Source organism: Pagrus major, chromosome 20 (assembly GCF_040436345.1).
Source record: "Pagrus major chromosome 20, Pma_NU_1.0".
Lineage (NCBI taxonomy): Eukaryota > Metazoa > Chordata > Actinopteri > Spariformes > Sparidae > Pagrus > Pagrus major.
In genome coordinates, this window is record NC_133234.1 from 13,651,621 (window position 1) to 13,666,787 (window position 15,167).

At 38.4% G+C, this 15,167-nt stretch overlaps 2 protein-coding genes across 6 annotated transcripts; one reads left to right on the forward strand and one right to left on the reverse strand.

The window, feature by feature from the left end:
- Positions 1-1,493: 1,493 nt before the first annotated feature.
- LOC141015636 (dynein axonemal assembly factor 3-like) lies at positions 1,494-7,977 on the forward strand. 2 transcript variants are annotated; one of them, XM_073489778.1, is made up of 12 exons: positions 1,494-1,547; positions 1,839-1,921; positions 3,904-4,010; positions 4,100-4,193; positions 4,276-4,430; positions 4,620-4,799; positions 4,939-5,061; positions 5,159-5,281; positions 6,479-6,623; positions 6,937-7,051; positions 7,252-7,326; positions 7,492-7,977. In XM_073489778.1, the coding sequence occupies exons 2-12, from the start codon at positions 1,840-1,842 to the stop codon at positions 7,631-7,633; spliced, it is 1,341 nt and encodes a 446-aa protein (XP_073345879.1). In that variant the 5' UTR covers positions 1,494-1,547; position 1,839; the 3' UTR covers positions 7,634-7,977. The 2 variants fall into 2 exon arrangements, with proteins under 2 accessions (XP_073345879.1, XP_073345880.1); XM_073489779.1 differs by having other exon boundaries at positions 6,512-6,623.
- A 171-nt stretch (positions 7,978-8,148) lies between these two features.
- On the reverse strand, positions 8,149-10,318 carry LOC141015575 (troponin T, slow skeletal muscle-like). Of its 4 annotated transcripts, XM_073489699.1 has the most exons (12): positions 10,296-10,318; positions 10,164-10,177; positions 10,046-10,072; positions 9,849-9,867; positions 9,672-9,732; positions 9,461-9,577; positions 9,257-9,334; positions 9,000-9,113; positions 8,813-8,922; positions 8,639-8,729; positions 8,516-8,556; positions 8,149-8,194 (listed from the first exon to the last, which is right to left on the reverse strand). In XM_073489699.1, the coding sequence occupies exons 1-12, from the start codon at positions 10,316-10,318 to the stop codon at positions 8,149-8,151; spliced, it is 741 nt and encodes a 246-aa protein (XP_073345800.1). The 4 variants fall into 4 exon arrangements, with proteins under 4 accessions (XP_073345800.1, XP_073345803.1, XP_073345804.1 ...); XM_073489702.1 differs by lacking the exons at positions 10,164-10,177; positions 10,296-10,318 and having other exon boundaries at positions 9,849-9,864; positions 10,046-10,076; XM_073489703.1 differs by lacking the exons at positions 10,046-10,072; positions 10,164-10,177; positions 10,296-10,318 and having other exon boundaries at positions 9,654-9,732; positions 9,849-9,859.
- Positions 10,319-15,167: the final 4,849 nt, after the last annotated feature.

Consider the following 15,167-nt stretch of genomic DNA (forward strand, 5'->3'; position numbering starts at 1 on the left):
TCTGTAATCCAAATGTTTTCTTTTAAGATGGGCCTACTTAAATGTGTGTATGTATGTATGTATGTGTGTGCGTGTGTGTGATGTACATACTATTTTTAAATTTATTAAAACCTCAGCCTCTCTGTTTTACCTTAAACGTAAACCAATATGACTCAGTACGTGTATTCTTGGAGACCATTTGCATCTTTCATATTTGCTCATGCATGGGCCTAGTAAAATTTGGATGCATAAAGAAAGAACTGCAGAATTATTCTGTCTTCTGAAATGTTAGTTGAATATATGGTAGAGCTTCTACATGTCATGGTATGTACACATGCTTTTTTTGCTAATTTTGTAGTGCTGTGGTGCAACAGAGTCCCTAAAAATGCCTGGTGTAATGCTTTGGATATTTTCAAATGCAAATAAAACCACGTTGGACAGTTCCTCATCAATGCTCTTACCTTTAATCAAATTAAAATCATTGGTTTATTTCAGTTAGTCTTAGTTGATGTTCAGACTGTCAAGAGAGAAGAATATTATGGATGCTCATTTATCCAACCATGGTTCACTATAATAATCTGTAGGTCTTAAAATTTGAAGAGGGGGCTGCTGTAAAGAAGCTATACTACTATGGTCCAGTTCTTAATGACTTCGTCAACTGGTGTGAGGCCTCACATTTGAACCTGAACACATTTAAGACCAAATTACTGATTTTTAGATCGTGATCTTATCATAGATCACAAGCACTCCTGGGACCAATGTGCTGATGTTATGTTATTAAAAAGGGCTTTACTATTTTTAAAAAAACTTTGAAAACAAAAGTTTAAAAAACCCCAGTTTACAAATTTTTAATTGAGAGTATCCTGGGTTATTGTATGCTGGTATGGACATTCAAACTAACTCATAGAAACAAATTAAGCAGGTTGACCATCTGCATCTGACTAGGCTGACTGAGATGGCAGACACGGTCCAAATGCATACATCTCATCCTTTTAGTGAAGTTCCAGTCACTCCCTTCTGGTCAGAGGTAAACATACCCCACGGTCAGAACCAACTGAGCCAAAAACACATTTATTCCACACGCAATTACTCAATCAATCAAGACGCATGAGTCATGGGAGTGTTGGGAAATACATGGACCAGGGGATGTAAAATAAATAGATACACAGGGAATGGGTAGTACGGTAACTATTGATTTTTAATACTTTTTATGATAATTGTTGACCTACACTTTAAAATTCAATTAGATTAAATTTGACTAATCTAGATTATACTATGTGAGATGACACTTGTATTGCCATTTTCCATAAATGTCTGCCTGGACCTTGATGACATTGATAATGGCTGCTACAGTCGATCTTAGGCTATTGTTCAGGCCTATCTGGTGTGTTTTGAATGCACAACAAATTGCCCCTCAGGAGACATTAAAGTTTTTCCCGCCATTTCACCAGTAGATGGCGACCGTCCTCCCCATTTAAGACACTGTTGCCATAGCAGCAGAACCCAAACTTTGTGTTCAGACGGTTAGCTGCGAACTTTACCCCAGTTGTCATAAACCAGTCTGTGAGGTGAGTGTTCCCCATTACTATACTTTAAATGACATGAACTTGGCCGCAGTTTATGTCATGTTTTATCTCCATGTTGAGGTTAGAGACAGTGTTGTGCCTCTGGACAACACCGTCTATTTTAAGCTAACATAATAACCGTTAGCTAGCGTTAGTTAACGTTCGTGCTAAGCTAAGATAACTAACAAACTGGCGCTATTAAGACATTTATATCACCACAGCTGGGTGTCATGATGTGAACCACTTACAGTAAGGTGGACGGCTTTGTTTGAGTGTTTTTCGGCCATGTTACAGGATGAGCGCTGGACGGCTGTCTGAAGCTGCGGGCTGCGTCACCTGGTGGGGCTTCAGTCCTGCGCGCGACCTGCTGAGTCCGGGTGAGAGCCTCACGTGCACACGTGCGTCAGCGTGGTCATGATTTTATGTACATTTTACTCATGTACTCTACTTGAGTATTTCCATTGAATTGTTCTTCATGTTTCTACTTCATTAGAGAATATTGTGCTTTTTATTCCACCACATTTATTTGACACATACATTACATATAAGCCCTTTATAAAATACGCTGCATTGCTATATATACAACTGCCTAACAGTAATCAAATCAAATCAATTTTATTTATTATACCAAAATCACAATCACATTGCCTCAGTGGGCAGAAAAACAAAAAAACAAAACCCTTTTAACAGTGGAAACAGATGGAAGAAACCTCAGGAAGAGCCACAGAGGAGGGATCCTGCAAATAGATGTCGCATGAACAGAACCGAACAACAAAATCACAATTTACTAATTGCATTGACAGAATATCTGATACAATTTATATAATATATGTAAAGTGTGTGGATCCAGGAGGACAACCAAGCAGGCTGAGACATCGCCAAGTGGTGCCTGGGCCACACGAACTCCTCTCCACCGTGGTGACCTGGAAGAGGGCAGGCATCAAATTTGACAGAAATACAGATATAAGGAGATAACAGTAGGCTATGTGAAGGCGTTATATTGATCACAGCCTCGACCAATTACAACATTAAAGTACCACTTGAATGTGGATGCAATAATAGAAATGATTCAATAATATGATAATGAAGCACCTATAGATAAAGTGTACTTCCATTTTGGATACATTTAGTCACTCTTGTATTGTAACAGTTTGAATGCAAGACTTTAACTTGTTATGGAGTATTTTATCAGTGTTGTATAAAGTACCCAAAAGTCATATTTGAGTAAAAATAAAGATATTGTGTTAAAATATTACTATTGTAAAAGTGAAAGTTGCTCATACAAATAGTACCTGAGTAAAAGTCTTAAAGTATCTAATATTAAACATACTTACGTATCAAAAGTACAAGTAAAAGTAAATGATGCATATGTTAACATGTATGTATGCTGTATACTGTGGGTCAATCGATTATCAACCTGGCCAATTATCTGATCTGATATTCAGCATTTTTCTGATGCTTGGAATCAGTGTTTTTTTTTTTATCTGATTGTCGATAAAATAAGTAAATTTAAATATACTCTCATTTGGCTCTGATGCATCATGTAATCTGAAAAGTAACTAGTAACCAAAGTTAGAAATTAATGTCATCAGTAAAATATTTTCCAAAATGTAGTAGAATGGAAGTATAAAGTACAAGAAACTTGAAATACTCAAGTAAAGTACAAGTGCCTCAAAATTGTACTTAAGTACAGTACTTTCGTGCTACATTCCATCACTGTATTTTATAGTATGGTATTGTTACAGGCTTCATGTTATACTGGCAAATAATGTATCATAGTCACAGCAGCAGAAAACAAACATGAGTTTTAATGAATTTGACTTTGTACACTAAACCAGACACATCACTCATGAAACAGTCTGTATGCACTATATTATATATACAAATTAGCTTAATATATTTGTTTAACCAAACTATGGTCTCAACTATGACTTCCTACTCAAAACAGATACACAGACAGTCCCTAATAATATCGTATTGGTATCTACTGCAAGGCCATTAATCTTAATAATACAGTGTTTCTATAATAAAAGTTGGACACGTGTTGAAATGTTTTACAGTACCTTACTTTTTTTCAGTCAAGAACAGCCAAACTCCTTTCATGATTAATGATTTTTACTCAGAAACAGCTGTTAAAAACACTTGATAATACAGTCTAAAACTATGACAACGTTATGAATTATATATCATTTAACTATCTGGCTAAAAGTTGATACTGCAAATCTGACCATAGATTCAATGCACAAATTTCAAAATTCAATAGACAAATTTCTGTACTAACAAAGCATTGAGGTTAAGTGCACAGCCCTGGATGTATAGTGTGTTGGAGCTAGTGTATGCTCTCTCTCTCTGTGCCCAGGCCCTGCAAGACCTGAAGGGGAGGTCAATGTTTTGCTGGTTGGCAGTGCAGATCCACGACATATTTTGAAGACCATTGCTGGTTTCCAGAATGAAGAAAGCCTTCATGTGAGTCCCCTAAACGTGAAGTCATGTGACCCCTGAGAACAAATTGCTATACTGTACTGTGAACAAATCTTCTATCTGCTCTACTGCAGGTGTGGGTGATAGAAAACAGCATGGAGGTAGTGGCTAGACAGCTGCTGCTCCTCTACTTGGCTCTGATGCCCCTGGAAGGCATGGGAAATAATGGTGCGTGGGATTTTGTGAAATTAATATTATTAATAATGCTAAACATTTTGGTTATTTTTCCATGTTTATTTTTTATTTTCAGAGAAAACAGAGGTTTTCCTGGAGGTGTTTGGGAACAGTGAGATCCGCAGTCAGACGGAGGAGACGCTGAGATGTGCAGCATCACAGCTCTCTCTGTCTGTTACTGAAGCACTGGAGACGCCCACACACCCCTGTCTGAACACAACTCTTCTCAAGGTTGTTAAACTAGCCCATTATCTGTGTTTCTTTAAGACAAGAACATCAGACATTGAGGCCTGCTCAGTTAAATCCATGTGAAATTAGACATGGTTTACAGTTTATAGTGGACAAAACACAGCTGTCTAAGAGCTCCACGAATTCATTGGAAGTCTCGTAATTTCATAATCAACATTTATTTTTCTGCAGTTCAAGGAGAGAGATGAGCTAGCCAGGATATTCAAGTTGTGGATGCAGCCTCAGTCTTCATCATCTATCTCAATGTCCAGAGCCTGGGATTATCGAGTCAGGCAGCACCTTGGAACGCGTTACAACTCCAAGATGGGCTGCTTCGACTGGGACCTTACAATGAAACTGCACCAGAAAGGGGTACTTGAATACTTGGTGTATTTTCTTTTGCATGTTAATTAAAATGTGATTTCCAAATTTGCCATTTTTATTAAGTATGGATATTTTGAGGTTGCAAAAAAGGATGGACACGCTTTTTGTTCTGACTCTCTATCTGCAGTGTGGTGTCATAAACAAACAACAATACGTGCAATGGAGGGAGCGGGGTTTGGCATTCGAAATGAGGGAAGGTGTCTACCAAATGACCAATCCAAGTTTGCTCTCTTCAAGAGTCTTCAGTCAGGTTAGTGTTCGCCTGTTTTCCTACATAACCTTTCTATAAGATGCAGCAATAAGATGAAATAAAGGTATGTATGTATGCTACGTATGTTTTCGGACAGAAAGGGAACAAAGTGGCTGTCAAGGGCTACTGGGGAGACATTGTTTCCAGTCCTTACCTCGCCTTTGGCATTGAAACTGATGACAAGAGTATGCTGAAGACACAGAATGGGCAACACATTAAGGTAAAATATACAGTAGTGGTGCCACAGATTGCATGTTAGAGGCTGTTCACACCTGGCATTTACACACATCTTGGTTGATCTGACCACAAGTGAACAGCTCAAGACGCACACAAGACACATCGAGGGCCTATTGAGATCTGATCTCTCGGGCCACATTCAGAGGTGTTCAGGGCCAAGTATGACCACAGTTTTTCAGCAGTGTTCACTTGAATGTGTCCTGGGCCATACTGATTGACCACCTACTCAACTGACCTCTGCTAAACAACAGAAAGAAGCTGCAGGCAAAATTAATTCTTGTACACACGAAACAAGCTGTCTGATTTCCTTTTTCCTCACTGTAATGCAAATTACTTGTTTGGACTCCCTTATCTGTCAGTATAAGCAGCAGATGTTTGTGAATACACTGTCTGTTTCAACTGATTTCACCACTTAACTAGTTACCACTGTATCTCCAGACTCCCTTAAAAAATTGCACAATTTTGAGAGTTGTGATTGAGGAGAAACTAGTCTAAGTTTGCTCATTTACGACTACAGCAGATTTTTAATAATTTGCGCCTTTTTGTTTTTTTAGTATTTTATGCAATACATTTGGTTGTGTCTTTCCTTTAAAAAAACATGTCTGAAGTGTGTCTTACCTGCCAACATTTGTTTGAACACCCTGTTTCAACCGATTTCAACATTTACAAATTTTATTGACAGTTAATATGTCAAATTTTACAAATACAGAAAAAGTAAACAATACAGGCTACTTCTTTGTCGCCTGTGGAGAAAGTCCCAGACTCTCTTGAAAAATCACTTGTGAATTGTTGAGTTAGTAGAAACTTTATGAACTATGTAAAACGATGTCAGTGAAAAATTCTTGATTATTTGGGACTTCTTGTAAATTCGGCAAATAGGCATTAATATAATTCTTTCTTTGTGAAAAAAACATAGTATCTGTTTGTCTCAGCAACTTTCGTGTTTATTTGCATATAGAGCAGGGAAGTGAGATCCAATCACGTGGTCACTCGAGGAGCCTGTCGAGACACATTCTAAAGCCAGGTGTATATTTGTGTACTTTGAGCTGTCCACTTGTGTTGGATTACCCAGGACAGATGTTTATGCTGGGTGTCAACAGCCTCTTAGATTATAGTTATGCCTCTGCTTCCTTTTATCATACAGAAGCAGTAAGTTCCTTCCTTTTTCTCACATCTACAGACAGCGCAGGATATCTCCTTTGTGAATGTACAGGCATTGTTCCAGTCCCTGTCCAGTAGACGGGGCTGCCCCACTACCTCTCAGTCAGACACAGAGGCAAAGGAGCCATCCCCACAGATTGACCGAAAATCTGTCACTATCAACGGTAAATGGCTATTTAACACTAGCAGGTCTGTGGCTGCAGATGATTGTCACTGTCAGTGCAGGTGAGAAGTAGAACAGCAGCTCATAGAAAACAAAAGCTGTTCAACTCAAAGTGAAAGGGTTCAGGCTGAGGTGGAAGATTGAAATTGATTATGTTGAATGATTTGTGGTTTCAGTCTGTTTTAATTTCCATATTTAAGCGTATGTATGATCGATGACTTCCCGTCCCTCTGGAGTCTGTTTTGATGTTCAGCACACAGAAAACAAATGAAACCCGATGGTTTTAGAACTGAATTTTCTAAAATCCTCCTCAGACCTGATACATCTTAATAGAGTCTCTGTGACGTTCCTGCCTATGGATTCACTTCACAAGCTGCCAGATAAAAAGAAATACTCCCACTTCTTCAACACCATCTACTTCGCTGCAAGGTGAGAGCTTTTTCCTCTAATTACAACAAAGATAATTTTACTGAGTAAATAATCCATATTTTCTTAAATATAAATACAGTAACTTAACCTAAAATAGGATCCATTCACCACCCAGTCTCCCAGACAGCAGACTACTGGTATGACTGCTGATCATGTTTCATTTCTGTGCTTTTGTTTCCCTCTCTGTCACTGCTGTGAAGCTGCGCGCACCAGTTGGGCCCGGCGATGAGACAGATTGCAGCACCAGACGCCGTGCTCGTCGTGGAGTTGGCCAAGTGAGGGTTTTTATAGTAACTGAGCTTGTTACCATGGTGACAGTACAGTCACCAAGAGTACAGTGACTATGTAATTCACAAGTGCAGAGTATTTGCTTTTGTGTATGCTATAATTAACATATTTAATTGTAACTGCATTTATTTGTGTGTCGCTGTGTATCTCAGGTACATTTTGGATCTGAACAAAGACCAAGAGGAAGGCTTTGCAAAGAAAGTGGCGAGCATCGCTCTCGAGGGTGGATTTGAGACTTGGCACGAGGGGAAGAGTGATGACGTATATGCTGTTTTCATACCACAGAAGAAGTAAAGGTGGTTAATATCAGCAGAGAGCTCTGCTCCCATTGTCAGCACCTTTACCTTTACAGTATGTAACAGACTGACAGTCAAAGTGATTTTGCTTCACAGCTCAGACATTTTACAAGATCTTAAGCAAGAATGTGTTTTTCCTTCATAGAAAAGTTAAAGGTGCAATATGTAAGAATTGGCAACTTGTCAATTTCATCCTCAGCCCCTTTGAGCTTCATCTGTGTGTGGCCTCAGATAGCATTCATCTGTCTGCAGAAGCTTTGAATTTTACTGTTTTAATCTTAAAGAATAATAATCAGAATTAATTTCCAATTTGAATGACACTGATTTAACATCCATTTTATGTTTACGTGCATTTTATTGATTACAGACACAATTGTGAATGGATGTATTTCAATAAATGCCACACAAAAAAATATTTTATATCTCTCCAAGAATAAGTGATAAACACTGCAAAATTGCTAATATCTTGTTTTGAAACTAGTGAACTGTCTTCTCTTTGCATCTCGTACTTGTTCACTTCCAGCGTCCTCCAACCTTCCCCTTACCGTGGACTTTTTTGCTGCAATGACACAAGAAAAATAATAGGCGGTTATGAAGAGTTGCAGGCCACACAGAAAAGACCAGTAGTTGTGTCTGACTGGAGATAGAAATGGAAGTACTTCTCTTTCTGCTCTATCACATATGTTCTATGTTCATATCTTGGATGTGTGCATTCTGTTGTTGCAAACGTTTCAGAGTTGTGAATTTGATGTTTCCTGTGCACAAGTGACTTTTGCCATATGTTTGCATAATCTATGCAAAGTAGCTTTCTACAATGCTCTATTTTTTTCTTTCCTTGGGCGTAGGAGTTGTGTAGTTTGAGTCGAGCAGACTGACTCACAATTTCTGAGCATGCTGGATTCTGTTCAGGAGGACATTGATCTGGAAAGAAAACACATTCTGACGTCACAAATGAGCCTTTTTTTGAATACTACTGTTGTAAATACTCAGTAAAATGGCCCACCTCATACTTCTGCCTCCTCATCTTCTCAGTCAGGTCGAATTTCTCGGACTCCAGCTGGTAGATACTTTCCCACATCTCCTTGGCTCTCTCTCTAAAACACAACAGCATTAACAGCTTGAGATGACAGAAGTACACACCCTCTAAAATCTTAATAAAAATGGACTTTAAACTGACCTCAGACCGTCCTCTCTCAGGTTCTCAATCGCCAGAGGCTTGCGTCTCTCTGCCAGAGTCTTCTTCTTGATTTCCCTTGCAGTTTGCCTTTTGCCTCGCCGCTGCTCTACCTGCAGGAAGCAAAACCCACTTTCTAGGGAGTATGAGGCACATGAAGTCTACAAACTTTCGGATGTATTTGTCTGACCTTGGCTAGGAACCCTCCAAAGTGAGCCCCCATGTTGGAGAGAACTTTCTTCTTCTTGGCCTCATCGTCCGCCCTCTTCTTGGCCTCCTCATCCTCTTTCCTCTGTCTCTCCTCCTGAGGAAGCAACCTTCAGCTTATTACTGCACTTTCTCTTATTTAAATAGCTTTTTTACAGTGTGTAGGGTTATGATATTGTGATCTAAGCAGATTATTGACGTGCATGGATTAAACAACATACGGAATACAACATTAATTACCGCAATCCGCGTCTGTCTGTCGCGCTCTTTTTCAGCCCTCACACGCTGCTGCTCAGCTCTTTCCGCCCGGCGGCTCTCCTATAACACAGACACCATGCCAGCTGGAGTTTTACACATGGCTCTTTAAGCTCTATTATTCCGAATATTCAGTGTGTCTCCATTTCAGACAAATAAATGGGAAAACAGCATATAAAAAGGCTTTACAATCCTGTCTTTGAGTCCAATGAGCTCCTCCTCCTCCTTCTTCCTCTGCTCAAAATGGACATCAATTAGAGTCTGCAGCTCCAGAAGATCTTTCTCCATCCTTTTCCTGTGGATATCCTAACAGGAACCAGTGGATCAGGATTATTTAATGCTATTTTTGGTGCTAGAATAATTGAACTGTTGCATTAATAACAACCTTTCGGGAACATACATCAAAGTCAACCCGCTCCCCCTCAGGGATTTTTGGGGCAGCGAGCTGTGTCACTAAAGGCCTGTAAAATAACATGAGGACGGGTCACAAAATACATTCATTTTAACTTCTTTGAGATGCATTTACTGGAAATATCTGTCTTTATTTTTAATACGAAGTATTCCCATTTAGGCTTACTTGTATTTGGGGCGTTCTTCTTCAACATGACAGCCAGAGCAGCAATGAGAAAGTGAATCAGTTAGTTTTTTTACAAACTACAGACCAGACAAAATCAATACAAGTTTAACTCTAAAAGGCAAAGAGGCATAAAGAAAATTTTAATCAGAAAACCAACAGTTCAATAAAATCAACATAGCTCTGCGTCACAGTCTCACCTCCCTCTCCCTGCTCCTCATCCTCTTCTGGAGAAAAGAAAGAGTGACAGAGTGATTGAGTTAAGAGAAAATATGAAACTGCTGCTTTATTAAACTGATAATAAATGAATGTTCTTACCCTCCTGGTGGCCTCTACATAAAATAAAAGAGTTGAAAGTATAAATCAGACACACAATCAAAAAAAAGAAATCAAAACAGAAGCTCATGTTATGAAATGAGAAATAAGGTAGCTAGTACAGGATTGACTCACCCATGATCTTCTAAGTCAGACATGGTGACACTGAAATCAAAAACATACCTCATATTATTTGTTTGTTCATGATTTTTTTAAATGTATTTCTGCTAAAAAGAGTAAAAAATAAATTTCTAGAACATATATGACGCCTTTATAGAAACTGCACTGGAAAATGTTGGGAAATGAATTACACAACTAGCTGTTTAACAAAAGTTACAAACTTAAATATACTATTTCAGTAAAGGAGATCGTTCAATTTAACTTCAATAATACACCTGACTGTATATAAATTGTTTGCATGCGACTCCTGATGGCTGAGCTTTAATAGTACCAAAAGCTCCTGCTGCCTGAGGTCAGAAAATAAAAATTGTGAACAAATATCATGACTTATGAGAGGGCCACGGGAGTCAGCGGGGTCAGTGCTTTTGTTCAAAGAATAAGATTAAAGGGAAGGCCATTTGTAGCTAATGATCTAGGAATAGAAGAGGCTGGAGGGGGAGAGCAGTGTCCTGTTACCCAAGATAACAGCGAGGTATCAGCTGGCCGATCCCTCTTTATTAATTTGATTTACAAGAGAGAATGTGGGATGGAGAGATTAAGCTGGTCGGCCGGCTGCTATTAACACCAGCCAAGTCCTCTATTATCATTTGATCTACTAGTAGTCTCACTGAACTGAGGGAATATCTAAATGTGTGTGGGAGGAACCCATAAATATTTTAGCATTCCTAACCATAACTGCAGCAGTTTATATAAGTATTTCAGTGTGACTTGTTACAGGAGACACAGTATTATAATCTTACAAAGGCAAAGCAGTCTGATGAGCTGCTCTTAAACTGAATAAACAAAAACGAAAAATCTCTAGGAAGACACACCAGCAATAGACCAAATTTTAAAACACTATTTCCAATGCAAATAACTGGAAGCCCTCCTAGACTGTCTGTCTTTGAGTGTATTAACGTGGTAGACGAAGCACTGAGGCTCCCCAAAATCCCTCAGATCCCTTCATAGCTAGTTTTTAGCCAAGATCTCAGAGCATGAGCATGTGATTCTGAGTAAACACGGGCACATGGACAAAAGGCAGATGAGGGATTGGGAGAGGAATTCATCACATTGCTTCACTGTTGGATGTTTCCGGCTAAACTGACCGCCATGCAGGCGGACGGAGAGGCCAAGGGCAACAAGAATAACTTGTCATGGGGAGCATTCCGAATTTCAGAGATATAATACACCTTTATCAACACCCACTGGTGCAGTCCAGTGTTCAAGCACAGATTATGATGTTATGTTTCGGAGAAGAGCCCACTGAATGTTTATGTAATTAAGGGGAAAATCCCAAAGTTGCCAAAGATATCTAATACTGCAGGCCTAACATGTCTGTTAAATTGCACACAAGACATCTATATATTTCTGTTTGGAGCATTAATGCTTCAATCATTCCCCAATTTCAAATGTTTAAAGTTAATTATTTGCCCATTTTAAAATGTTAGAAGTTAGCTGATTTTTTGGCCACTTGCAGGTAGTAGAAACAAGCTATGAACTCACCACTAATATATTAGCACCTTTAAAGTTAATAAGGCAAACTTGTTAGGAAACACCTGCCGTTATGCACGAAGCAGTCGAAGAGCAACATTAGCGTTCATTCACAGTAATGTTTCTGGCTACCTGATGAAATATTTACTCTCCTTTTAGCTCCGTTTTTGGTCTCCACCAACTCCTTTAGCTGCTAAATGCTCAGCTATGCTCACTAGCTAACATCAGTTGCTAACTTTGTGTATGTCTGTCAATTGGTCCTGGACAACAAGTAGGCTAGCATACAGTGTTTTTTGTCACAAGCACAAGCTTCTTGTCAATGTAGATGCCCTGATAAAATGGCTCACAACTAACTCTGTGGATTATCTTGAGTAATGATTATATGGAGGTCATGATTTCTAGGGAAAGACAGTGCTGTTGAGTTTTTTTGTGTGTGCCATCTAGTTCCATCAAGAGAATAAACAGCTGATATCTCCAAAACTCGACAACTCACACCAGAACAATCTAGATGGATAAATAGCAGTACATGTACAAAAAAATATGTAGGTGAACTGTCCCTTTTAAGCTGCTTTAAGCCAGAAAACTAAAACAATACGCTTGAAGAAGCTGAAAATCTCTGTAGTGCTGAGAAGAACTGTAGATTTGGTGATAGTTCTCTATAGATTCATTATATGAGTGTTCTTTTTTGTTTTTTATTTTATCCATATTTTGACAAAATGTTTAACAGTCTTGAAAGTCACCAAACAATAATGTAATTTAAAATGTTTACAGTTCATTAACCATATTGTGTAATCAAAACCAATGTTGTGCACACTAACCGGAAATTGTAGATCTAGATATCAACCACAGTAGTCTGCTGCTAATCATGTCACTTAAAGATTGTGCCTGATAAATGTGATGGAAGACATTTCCTGAGTCAAGAAAAGCCCAAGCTGCTTTGATGGCTTCAACTTTTTGACTTACTGCAAATATGTCAGATAGGCAGAAACTACTGTACTGCTTCCAAATGGTCTCATGTTTCATAAGTATATATATACCACAGCATTGTACAAGAAGAAAAATGTTGATTCAGTTTGGAGGAAAAGTCAAAGCAACATACCTGAAGAGCAAAAGTGAAGGATGTTCACTGATGATGAAAACAAGAGAAGTAACAGGTAGAGGGGTGACAGAGCTTTATATAAAGGGGGTCCTCTGGAGTGAGAGAGAAGTGTGTTGAACTACAATGTGTGCGTGTGTGGGGGGTGGTGAGGGGCATGATTTAGAAAAGATGGACAGGGACTGTATGTGGATTATTGGTGGCTTTTGAGAGTGTAAGCTGAAGTCTGACAGGCAGTATAATGAGTGAGGGGTTTGCTGCTGACCTCACCGCTGAAACAGGAGACAAAAAGACAGGTGGTGCAAGATAAACAGAGACAGAAGAGAGAGAATAACTAGGCAAAACAAAAAAGGCAGTTTCTGTCAAGACACAAAGAGATCCTTCGTACGGCCCCGAACATCACTGATACCCTCGATCTTGGTTACAGAGCTGGACCTTGAAAACTAACTAACTTAAATGAAAATAAGAAAATCAATACTTGTATAGCAGCAGTTTCTGGTAAAACAGGCGTCATACTTATAAGAGTAGGATTTTTATTTTGGGTTTTGAGCCACCTATCCTCATGTTGAAATGGTTTACAGTTCATTCAAAGACAAAGATAAGTCAGACCATGAACTGTAATAATAATGTTAGGCTTTATTTACTAGTCAGGGGAAAAAGAGGAACAACCACAACAGCTATTTATCTAACTGTAAAGGTTGTAATTAAAAAGAAGACGTCGTAAACATTTATCGCACCCTGTCGTAACAGCATTAGCAGATTCTTACAGATATTTTTGTGAAATGCAAATAAGCCCTTGTGAATGTCATATGCAAACAGCATTTCCATGAGTTCCTTTGGGTTCACAGAAAGGAAGAATAACAACCTGCAGAAGTGAACTCTCATGAGGAAACATCTGAGCATAAGGTGAGAAGAATTATTTACAAAATAGAGGTATTAATAGAATGTAATGTGTAATTATTTGCAAAATACAGCAGGGACTAATAATGCTAATTTACAACATTATTAGTTTTTTGTTATTATGTACAGATATCATCAAATGTGTCAAAGAATACACCAGGACTGAAAATAACCATTCTTCAGACCATTTTTATTTCCATTAACCAATATGATGACATATTCACGTCTTTGTCATACCAACTGCCCCAAAACTCAAAGATATTATGTCTCAAATTATATAAACTAGAATGTTTTGTCATTTTTTCTTAAAGGGGCACTATGTAGTTTTGTTAAAGAAACTCAGACAATCAGAATTTAATATTTACAAGATTGATACGGTAATAATACAAACTCAGATAATTTATTATTCCCTTAACTGAAATTGTGTTGTCCTTTAAGGTCTTTTTGTTTATTCAGTTTATTCAGTCATGAAAGCAAAGTTTGTTTCCCAAGTTTTTTTCAGTCAGTGAATAAAATTTCGTCCCAAGAACTACATCGAGCACCTTTAAAAGGAAAACTTAAACGATAAATTAATAATGAAAATAGCAGCAGATTAATATTCTGTGGATCAGCTAATAGATTCATCAGCTAATCGTAGCTCTTGAATACATCACATGCTTCTGGGATGCTCTTCAATTGTGTCACAGATGTAGCTATGCAGATGTTGAGAAATGAAGTCACTGGAGGCATTTATTACTGGAGTCAAGGATTTTAACTGTAAAGGAAAAGGGCTATTAGTGGTATAAACTGAGGTTTCTGTGATTTTTTTAATTCATTCAATACATAGTAATCCCATTGTGGCCTAATTATTTTCAGAAGATAACATAATGAAGGCAAATAAAATATCGTAAGCGGCGCAAGCAAACTAAACGACTACTTGCAGAGCCAAGGTCACTTGAGAGTCTCGAATAGGCAAAGCAGTTATTTAAAATCCTCTGCCCATTTTGTTGTTATGTGTTTATTTAAATCAATTAAGTAAATTCAACTCAGAAAAGCTTGGACCTGCACTGAGAGGAGTATTACATTCATTTTTACATATCCTAGGAGAAATATGCTCCATCTGGTGATCTGGCTGCTAGGTTCAGGTAAGTTTCTTTGTGTAAAATGACAAAATAATTGTGTGAAATTAAAATAGACACTGTTAGAATAACAATGCCTGCTGTATTTAATGTTTTAGCGGGTGTCCCTCTGCAGGTTGTGTCACTTTGTGCTCACCCATTCATCGAGAGTACCACCTGATTAGTGAGGCTAAGACATGGAGCCAGGCCCAGAGTTACTGCAGAAAGAGCTACACTGACCTGGCCTCCATCGGCAACCGCAAT